Consider the following 10,710-nt stretch of genomic DNA (forward strand, 5'->3'; position numbering starts at 1 on the left):
TGAATCAAAGAAATCTCAGTGTCACGGTGACTTGGTTCATAATTAAATCATATTAAAATTTTATTAAGTTATCCTATATTAAAATAAATCAAGGAGGCAAAAAATTGAAAGAAAAAAACAAACAAACAAAAAAAAAAAAAAACAGGAACAAGAAAACAAGAAAAAAAAAATGCAAGAATGACATTAGATAGATTATGGAATGTATCTCAGTAAATAAAATATAGCTCCAACAGTTCCATCAGGTGTGCTTTATTCAAGCAACACATCCTCTGTGTCTGATAAAGCACCATAAAGTCTATATACATATACAGCATATGTATATACACAGTAGATTCATGTGTATATATATATACAGTATATATGAGCTTTACCCTTTTATATATACTGTATACATATATCTTACATATATATTTAACTTCTCAATCTTCTCATTTACAAGGCCAGGCAACAACTAGAAGATTCTTTACAGAATCAAATTTGTCGTGGTTCGTAATTTTTTTTTTTCATTCAATGTACAGGTAAACGTAGCTTTGATATCAACCACAGGAAAAAAAAAAAAAAAAAATCCGCAAGACGATTGCACACCTTGCTTCAATAAGTACAAAACTGGCACAGGAGACAATAGTAACAACACAATGATTAAAAATGCAAATTAAATTAGAAACAGAAGGGACTAAAACTCTGTAAACCTTTCCCTGTCTCGTTACAGCAATCGCAAAATGCATAAACCACATAAAAAAGAAAAAAAGAAAATGTCTGTTTGCCCTTTGAGACGTGCTATAGCTGCTATTCACTGCAATTAAATTCTCGATTCATTTTTTTTTCTGTCCAGCGTCCAAAAGCTTCCTTAGCAACTCTTAACACTGTGTGAAAACATATCGGAAAAAAAAAAAAAAAAGACAAACTAAAGAGGGGAAAAAAAGAAAGGAAGTGACATCATGAGACAGAGGGGCGTGAACCTCCTTTAGCCCCAGTGGAGAGTTTAGTAACCACGGCGATGGCGGCCTCCACGGTGCGCTGGAGCACATCCAGGATGTCCGGCCCGGAACTAGCTGCTCCCTGTGAGGGGGAGTGGCCGGCCATCCCTGACTCCGCCTCATGAAGGCTGCAGCTCCGCCCTTCATCTGTGTCCTGGAGGCCGGAGAGCAAGAGCACTGCAGAGTCGTCTGCGGAAGAGGAGGAGGAAGAGGAGCAAGTCTTATTAGAGGCGCTCTCCCTCTCGCACTCCTTCACGTCCCTTGTGTCTTTGCGCTCTTCCTCTCCTTCGGCCTCCTCTTCCTCAACACCCACCGACGGCCCTGGCCTCGGCTCCGCCCGCCCAAATACCTCAGGCAGCGAAGATGATGATGATGATGACGACGATGATGATGTAGAAGCCTCCATTTTCTCCTCTTTAGTCGAGGTGCTGTCTGGAGACGGCGGGTCCTGCTCCGTCCCCGGATCGATGAGGGACGAGTCTCGGGTTTCCGTGTCTGACGTGCTGTTTGGCGTTAACGCCTCAGCAGGCTCCGCCTTCTGCTCCGAGCAGGGGACCAATGTGGAGGAGGTGGAGGCGGGACAGACTCCGCTCACAAGTGTGCTGCTGCTGCTCTCTGCTGGACGATCGCCATCACCGCTGACACGCCGCCGCTTTACCGGAGTCGCCCCTTCCTCTTCCACTGAGAGGGAGACAGACAGACGGACAGACGGACAGAGAGAGGGAGAGAAAGAGACAGACAAAGAGAGTGTGAGAGACAGAGAGAGAGACAGAGAGAGAGAGAGAGAGAAACAGAGAGAGAGAGAAACAGAGAGAGAGACAAAGAGAGCGTGAGAGACAGAGAGAGAGAGAGAGAGAGAGAGAGAGAGAGAGAGACCGAGACAGACAAAGAGAGTGTGAGAGACAGGGAGAGAGAGAGAGAGAGAGGGAGAGAGAGAGAGAGAGAGAGAGAGAGAGAGAGAGAGAGAAACAGAGAGAGAGAGAGACAGAGAGAGAGATATTTACATGCAGTCCAATTTTATCCAAATTTATGTGCATGTGAGGAGCAACATTTACGCTGCAATCCACTGTACTTGGAAAAACTTGACTTCCGACCAGGAAAAGTGCAATTCAACTTGGAATTCCAAGTAGAGAACTTGGGCAACATCCCCCTTAGCCAAGTTCACTGACAAACACACCTAATGTCAAAACAACACGGCAGCACACCGTCACAGTAAACCGATTTCCCTGTGCATCGTTTACTAGTTGATCATTTTACTTAACACAGCTATTTTCTTATGAAAAGTTGCTTTGTAAACTCCATTGTAATTCCACTGATTTCATCACAATTTTCCTTGATTAGACCACTGACAGTTTTTATAAGCAAAGATAAACAAGATAGTTTTGTCATGAAGTGTCTTGTTTCTCATTGCTAACTATGCAGAAATATCTATTTTAAATGTTTATGAGACTGTATAATGTATTTTTCCGACCGGAAGCACTGGAATGCTGGTTAGATCAGGAAAACAGTTGGGAAAACAGTACAGTGGATTGGAGCATTAGTATCAGAGTTCAAGAAGTCCTGTTAGAGAGCGCTTATATTTCACAACAAACCAGAACCAAAATCAACTGGGTTAACATTTGTAAGTTAGTTCTCTAATTTAGCTTTACTATAATCTTAGAATAGTTATAGATTAGAAAGCATGAGAAATAATGCAATCTAACTCAACAGTGATTACCGTGTTTATTGTAGATCATCCAAAATACTGGAACGTGTGTGTGTGTGTGTGTGTGTGTGTGTGTGTGTGTGTGTGTGTGTGTGTACCTTTAGCTTTGGTCTCCAGCGTCTGTGTGGAGCGATGCTGTAAGCAAGCAGTGCATTTGGTGAGCAGCTCCTGCAGGGCGGGGCCGAGCGCAGGGTCCAGCTGCTGAGGCGTGTGTACCGACAACATCAGCACCAGAGCTCGAAGATCCTGCACACACACACACACACACACACACACACACACACACACACACACACAGTTGTTTCAAAACCTGCCAGATGTTTAGATCAGTGTATTTTAAGTGGTTCAGGCAGACAGGGAGATCTGTGTGGTACTGACTGCATTGAGGAGGCTGCTGGTCTTGCTGAGCTCTGCGCTCTGATTGGTCAGTTCCGGCTGCAGGGAGTGGTACTCGTTCAGCAGGTTGGTGACCAGGACGCTGATTAGATTAGCACAGCTCGGCCCGGACAAGACCTGTGGCTGCACCTTTACACACGTGCAGGGTTCCGAGTCAAATTTGGTTAAAGCCACACAACACTTCCTCTTTCACACTTGTTCATAACAGACATCATAGTCTATGATTATCGACATTCACACGCTCCCCCGTAGTTGATTTTATTTTACAGTTTATCCACAAAACAACATTTTAAATTAAAACCTGTTACAACATGCAGCACCTGAGCCTCAGTCAGCACTGCCCTTCATTACCACGACCAGACGTTTGTGTCAGTTTATTTAAAAAGAAACTCACTAAGGTGTCTAGCATTAAACACAAGCTCAAACTCTCAGGCAGTTGCGTGCTGTGAGGAGTTAAGAGTCAAAGGGAATTATAAAAACAGCTTTCGCATGACCTATATCAGAAAAATATCCACTTTTAAAATAAAACCAAACAAAAAAAAAAACAGAAAATCCTTGCAATATTACAACTGAGAGGATCCAAAAGCTGTTCAGAGGAAGTGAAAGGCTGTGAAATAGAGGGCATTGGAGTTCTTAAAGAACATTTCTCATTTAGAAAAGGAAAATTAATTTTTATCTTAGTATCTTAACATACGTTATTTGACCATTTTTATGATAATAACAAAGGAACCGGTAAAAGACTGTTAATTAAATTTCTTTAGTTTGTTCTAGCACTTTGTGCAGATTTAGTGTGAGGAGAACAGTGCAGGTGTGTGTGTGTGTGTGTGTGTGTGTGTGTGGGTGTGTTACCTTCTGTAAGAAGCAGGTGAGGAAGGAGTACGCGGTGTTATTGTTGAGGAAGGTCCTCTCGTCCATCAGAATACACTTGATATATTCTCCGAACGCAGGGTCCTCACATAGCAGCTTCACACACGTCTTAGCTAACGTGGACTGTACAGCGGGGATGCAGGGTGTGTGTGTGTGTGTGTGTGTGTGTGTGTGTGTGTGTGTGTGTGTGTGTGTGTGTGTGTGGAGAGGAGAAAGAGACAGATACCAAAATATCGTTTAACCTCCAAATTCAGGTTCTGAAAACAAGTCAAAATAAATACTACACTTCTTATGTATCGCAACACAATACAGTGTGTGTGTGTGTGTGTGTGTGTGTGTGTGTGTGTGTGTGTGTTACCTGAGACTGACTAAGCTCGGTCCACAGTTTGGGAAACAAGGCAAGGTGCAATGGCAATCCTTCATACGCCATCATCACACCTACACACAGGTACACAGTTAGAACATACACACCTGTGCAAAGGGAAAGACGTATAACACACACACACACACACACACACACACACACACACACACACACACACACGTACTGAGTTTGACGAGGGTCTCGGTGAACTTCTCGCAGTTGATGGCGACTCGACACAGCAGGTGGATGAACTGGTGATAGGACAGGAAGTAGTCCATCAACATCCTGTCATACACCTCATCCTTCCCCTGCATGGACCAACAGCAATGTTAATACTTCATAACATCAATTAACGCACACACACGCACGTGCGCGCACACACACGCACGCACACATGCGCACACATGCGCACACACACACACACACACATGCGCACGCACCTTGCTGGTTTCCACCATAGAGGGAAGGAGGCACATGTTGAGTTCAGGTCTCGGGGGCCGAATGTTGTTCTTTCCTCCCATCAGCTTGATGTTCTCTCTGCAGGGCAGGTAGGGACCAAACGACACTACACACACACACACACACACACACACACACACACACACACGTTGTATGTGTTGATTTGCCAGAGATATTGCTGAGGTGACTGTGTGTGTGTGTATGTGTGTGTGTGTGTCTTACTGGGGATGTTGCTGTGGTGGTAGGTGCAGTGGTTGTGCTGCAGGAAGGGGACGAGTGTGTGCAGGAAGTCGTGTGGACTCAGCAGCACCAGCTCCTTCAGCACGTCTGAGGAAAAAAGAAAAAACAGAAAGACACAACAATGAACTTGGTGACTCCGCCTCATTCCTCATACACACACACACACACCTGTACACACGTCTGAGTGACACATCTATGTCATCATGTCCACAGGTGAACTGACTGATGTATTGTTTACCCAATAATTGTTAATAAAACACTGATAATGTCTCTGCAGATGCACACTGTATGGCAGTCGAGGCGGTAATCCCCAAGATTCCCCAAGTGCAAGTCTGCTGTGTGATGTAAAATAGTTTTATTATTATTTTTATTGCCATGCCATTTTACTGGAATGTTTCCAAAGGTGTATACCGCGGTTTCGTATTGGGCGTTGTGTACGATTACTCCAGCACTGTTAAAATTTCATGACCAGTCCCATGAATACAGGAAGAAGAAAACAGAAAACAGATCTAGCAGAAACGCCATAAAGTCATCCATCTTAGAATGAACCTGCAGCGACACGGTAAGCGAAGTGCTTGAACTCTGCGCCACAATTACATCAAGCTGCCCGTGGAATTGTCTTAAATGCTGCTGAAATTGACAAAATCGTCTCTTGACTAAATTCTTGGCATAATTGTATTAAACCTTTGTAAGAAACCTTTATTATTAATAATAACAGCTAGCTAGCAGTGGTACCAGTGTTGCTACGGTAACAGTGTGTACATAACTTGAGAAGGTTTAAAAAATATTTTAATGGTGTTGCATTAAAAAAAACTGATATAAATGATAAGTGTTTACTATTAATAAAATTTTTTTTAAATTGTTTAAATACTGCAAAATATTTTTAATTTATAAAAATAAAGATATTTAACAGAAAAAGAAATTAAGCTGTAATATTTTCATATTTAAATATTTTGTAATTTTTTTTTTAAAATAATTCTAAAACTTTTTACTTTACAGTTTTACAAGGTTAAGTACAAAATTAACATCATATCAGCAAGTCAGTTAGTTAGTCATTTAAAAAAATTAATAAAAAGATATAATGATGTCTCAGAAAAGTGTATTGTAACGTAACAAAAATAATCAAACAGTTTTTAGAAAAAAGTGTGTGTGAGTGTTTTACCCAGGCAGGCGTTACGCAATTCTGGAGGACTGTAGGAGTTCAGCAGCGTCAGCAGTTTGTGTGCAAAATCAATCCTCTCCTGCCACTGAATCAGAGCCTGCTTCACATCTACACACACACACACACACACACACACACACACACACACAGACACACACAGACACACACAGACACACACAGACACACACACAGACACACACAGAGTGAAAATTAGTAACTCTGGATTTGGCACAGTTTAAAATGAATGGCGAAGTGATTTTGCCTCAAGTGTGGTGCATCATGGGTAAGGATTTATTAGTATAAAGTCCTCTAGATGTATGCAGATATATGCAGGGTGCATTATGGGTAATGTAGCACCTTTGCGCTGCAGGTAGGGTCTGGTCGCCTTTAACACGGACAGGAAAATGGACAGCAGCTCCACCAGGTCGCCGGTCACATGACACGCCGTGGCCTCGTGGTACATCATGTGCAGGGTGTTGAATGACTACAGAGAGAGAGAGAGAGAGAGAGAGAGAGAGAGAGAGAGATAGATAGATAAGCTCAGTCAGTGTGTATACCTACACGGCGCTGTTGAGTTTTTGATCCTGATTGGTCAGAAGGTGTTGATTTTCTATAACAGCAGCTCTGACAGTAGCGTAGCTGCAAATCACAGATTTATATTAATGCCCTTGTTCTGATATGTTATTGTTTCTATAGGAACAGTTCGTTCACAGGGACGTGTATGGCAGACACTCAACATAAAGTTAAAGGGAAAAAAAAAAAAAAAAAAGGTGTAATCATTGATACTGTGAAGTTTTCTGTAAGGAGACGTTTATTTAATATCTCCAGTGTCAGCGCTTTAGGTTATTATATGTAAATATAAACAAATAAAAAGTACGACATGTCATTCTTTAATTTATAAAAAAAAAACGAAAAAGAAACACTGTAATTGCTGGAAAACTGCTGTGGTATAAGTAAAAAAAAAAAAAAAAAAGCACTGAACAACGTCCTGTTATCGGAAACATGATCACCTTCGTGGTGTAGCAGTAACTCTAGTAGCTTTATCATAAAAACCTGTTGTTGATTATTTTCCTGTAACAGCATGACAGTGTTTTATTGCTTGTGCAAAACAGACATTTGGGTGAGAAGCTCAGTGATTAGTGAGTGTGTGTGTGTGTGTGTGTGTGTGTGTGTGTGTGTGTGTGTGTGTGTGTGAGCTTTACCTCAGTCATTAAGATGAGTCCTCGGTTAAACACCACCAACAGTCGGTCCTCGTCATTCTCCAGTAACACACGGAAGGCACTAAAACACACACACACACACACACACACACGCACACACACAGAATTGAAACAGAATGTAGTATGTATTTGATCTCCTGACAGCATCACCTGATGCGAGTATTCAATAACACTGTATTGATAACACAGCCTTGGATTTATATTATATTGGATTTATATATTAACAGAACGAGCAAGAGCACAGGTGCGTGTGTGTGTGTGTGTGTGTGTGTGTGTGTGTGTACCTAATGAGAGTGGTCCAGCAGGAGCGGCCGTCCAGGCAGCGTAGGTAGCAGCTGATGGTGGTCTTTTTAAACTGTTTAATATCTTCCACATCCTCCTCCCTCATGTCTGGCCTCTGAGCCACAAACAGCTGCATGAGGTTAAAGAGCTCCTCCACCGCCTGCACGCATACACACACACATGCACACACAGAGAGAGAGAGAGAGAGAGAGGGGAGAGAGAGAGAGAGAGGGAGAGAGTTAGTCAGGAGCACAGGTGTAATTATAGTACATGCTGACCAGAATAAAGCAGTTAATGAAGATGAATGAATCAGTACAGTGTATCTACAAGTGTACGCATTTACACCTCTTTTTTCTTATTGTTGTGTAGCAGGAAGAACGGCTTCAGAAGAGAGAGAGAGAGAGAGGGAGAGAGGGAGAGACAGAGAGGGGGAGGGAGGGAGAGAGAGAGAGAGAGAGAGGGAGAGACAGAGAGGGAGAGACAGGGAGACGAAGGGAGGGAGAGAGAGAGAGAGAGACAGAGAGGGAGAGACAGGGAGAGGAAGGGAGGGAGAGAGAGAGAGAGAGAGAGAGAGACAGAGGGATTTGTATGGATGTGGGTGTATGTATATTCCTGTATATACATGTGCAGCTGGTTGCAATTACACACTGCATTCCTTAAAAACACAAAAGCTTGTTTTAAAGTTTGCTTTGCTGGGGTGGATATGATGTCACTTAGCAATCAGACGACTAATTGATTCATCAACATATTGATTTTCTCTGGAAAAACTCTGCATTAAGAAGTCAGTGTTAAAGTCTCACTCATACGCAGTGCTAAGCGAGATGGTCTCGATCCGCTACCAAGTGCAATTCGATTGCAGAAACAAAGTGATTCGACTCTGAATCGACTCAGCTACAGGAAGCGAATCAAACAAACTTTTTTAGGCTTCGAGTAAGAATTTTGTTGTTGTTGTTGATGTGAGCTGACACCGAGCTGTAGTGCTGCAGAAATGCTGTGTGTTCTGAGATTTGGACCAGAACACAAAGTGAACAAGACGTTAAGTGCTTGATGTGATACAAAAAAATGATTCAATCTAGTTATTTATATACAATGGTGAGACAAATAAAAAGTGAAATTTTTGCATTTTGTATTGTTTATTGCAAACAGGTGTCATAAGAGTGTTTCACTTTTCTACATAATCTCCATGTAAGTGTTGCAGAGCTTAACAAGCATACAGATTCCTCTAGAAAAAAACTGATTCAATTCCAATTAATGTCGCACTTTTTATTTACCGTTGACTCCACACTCTCTGTCCGCGGGAGATTTTTGTCATTTCTACACACACTTGCTAATGGTTGCTTTTTCCCTTGTTTCACCATGTTTCTGACCAATGGGTTGTTCAAGTATGTGCAGTGTGAAACTCAATCAAACTAAAAGAATCAATTTCTCTCCCAGTCGGACTTGACAAAAGGACTAATAGGAGTGAAGGCAGCAGCACCAAATATTACAGAATGTCTGATGAAAAATAAAAACGAGAGACATGAAGTCTTTTGGCTGGGGTAAATATATCACACTGTGCATCAGAATATTTGTACCTGTGCTAAAGGAGTGCGTGTATGTGTGCGTGTGCGTGTGTGTGTGTGTGTGTGTGTGTGTGTGTGTGTGTGTGTGTGTGTGTATATATACCCCAGGGTACTGGCTGGCGTGAGGTGTAAGGTTCTTGAAGGCCCACTGGATGTTCTGGTGCGAGGCGAGCAGGCGTGTGAAGGAGGCTGACTGCTCACAGCACAGACGCAGGATGCCGTAGTAAGCAGGCAGCATGGCGCGATTGAACAGCACCACCTCCTGATCGTCGTGATCGGCCAGGATGTAGTTAAAGGCGATGTTCTTGGTCACCACGGGGTTCTGCACGATCAGGCGCACGTTCTCGCTGCAGTCCACGCACACGTTGTACCAGAACGACAGCAGGGCCTGTTTGTTGTGGTTGGTGGCGATAGCCGGTTCGGAGAGTTTGGGCTGAGAGGGCAGGTAGAGAGAAGGAGGGAGATGTTGAATGTTATCATAATGCTGGTCTTAATACTGCACATTATGCAAGCAAAATATGCAACACTGCAAATAGTGTGTGTGTGTGTGTGTGTGTGTGTGTGTGTGTGTGTGTGTGTGTAGTAATGCCTTTTGGATCTAAACTTCAGTGCTTCTGTGATTAGCTAGCTAGCTACATACGTGTTGGGGGGGGAAAAAAAAATCACAGTTGTTATGGCAACAATATATTTCAACAGGTTTAGCTGATGTGAAATATATCAGTGAGAAAATCAAGATTCGAGCTAGTTTACTAGCGGTTAGCAGGCCAGCTAGCAAGTTCAGAGATAGTAAAACATCAGGCAGAAGGACACTGGAGCGTTCCTAATTTGCATATTCACGTATATTCATAAATGCTTGAATATTTAATGAGGAAAAGTTGTAAAGATGTTTCTAAACTCATAAAAACCTAATTTTAGTACTTTAAAAAACGTAAGTGACTGATATTCAGTATGGAAAATAATTAAAGATCTGTAACCATGTTAGCAAAGGTCACATTACGGCTTCACCAATTTCATTTTTAATATAAATCCAAACCTGGTTGGTTCTCAGCAATCTCTCCTCACCTGAAAGAGGTTCCACAGGTCCATGAAGAAGCTGGAGAACATGAGCTTCTCCGTCTTGGAGATGAGGCAGTAGGTCATGAAGCTGAAGTACTGCACCAGTTTGGTTGTGCCGTGCACCGCCACGTCCACGTAGAGCTTCGCCCGGCCCAGCAGACCCAACAGGAGGTTGTAGACCTGCAGGAAAGGAGGAAACGAACAGCATGCTTCAGTCCTCAGAGCTTACAAAGAACCACTCATTCAAGCGGAAATGAGTTTTAAGGGTTTTTTTTGGTAGGCTTTTAGACCAAATCGTAAAATCTGTACCTCGAGCAGCATGACAGAGACAAACACTAATCATTCACACACACACACACACACACACACACACACACACAGGCTACATCACAAATAATGTGTAGAAAATTTAAAAATTTA

General features: G+C 42.5%; 1 protein-coding gene across 1 annotated transcript in view; it reads right to left on the reverse strand.

The window, feature by feature from the left end:
• Nucleotides 1–31: 31 nt before the first annotated feature.
• usp34 (ubiquitin specific peptidase 34) overlaps nt 32–10,710 on the reverse strand; it is a 66,459-nt gene continuing 55,780 nt past the window's right edge. The window contains exons 65-78 of the mRNA XM_053229950.1: nt 10,297–10,470; nt 9,338–9,667; nt 7,675–7,832; nt 7,373–7,451; nt 6,528–6,654; nt 6,171–6,278; nt 4,991–5,095; nt 4,750–4,874; nt 4,494–4,617; nt 4,304–4,383; nt 3,928–4,068; nt 3,061–3,207; nt 2,781–2,928; nt 32–1,658 (exon numbers count right to left, since the gene is read on the reverse strand). Coding sequence (XP_053085925.1) covers nt 937–1,658; nt 2,781–2,928; nt 3,061–3,207; nt 3,928–4,068; nt 4,304–4,383; nt 4,494–4,617; nt 4,750–4,874; nt 4,991–5,095; nt 6,171–6,278; nt 6,528–6,654; nt 7,373–7,451; nt 7,675–7,832; nt 9,338–9,667; nt 10,297–10,470 — 2,568 coding nt within the window. The 3' untranslated portion in view covers nt 32–936. The remainder of the gene's footprint in view (nt 1,659–2,780; nt 2,929–3,060; nt 3,208–3,927; nt 4,069–4,303; nt 4,384–4,493; nt 4,618–4,749; nt 4,875–4,990; nt 5,096–6,170; nt 6,279–6,527; nt 6,655–7,372; nt 7,452–7,674; nt 7,833–9,337; nt 9,668–10,296; nt 10,471–10,710) is intronic.

Source organism: Pangasianodon hypophthalmus, chromosome 26 (assembly GCF_027358585.1).
Source record: "Pangasianodon hypophthalmus isolate fPanHyp1 chromosome 26, fPanHyp1.pri, whole genome shotgun sequence".
NCBI classification, from domain to species: domain Eukaryota; kingdom Metazoa; phylum Chordata; class Actinopteri; order Siluriformes; family Pangasiidae; genus Pangasianodon; species Pangasianodon hypophthalmus.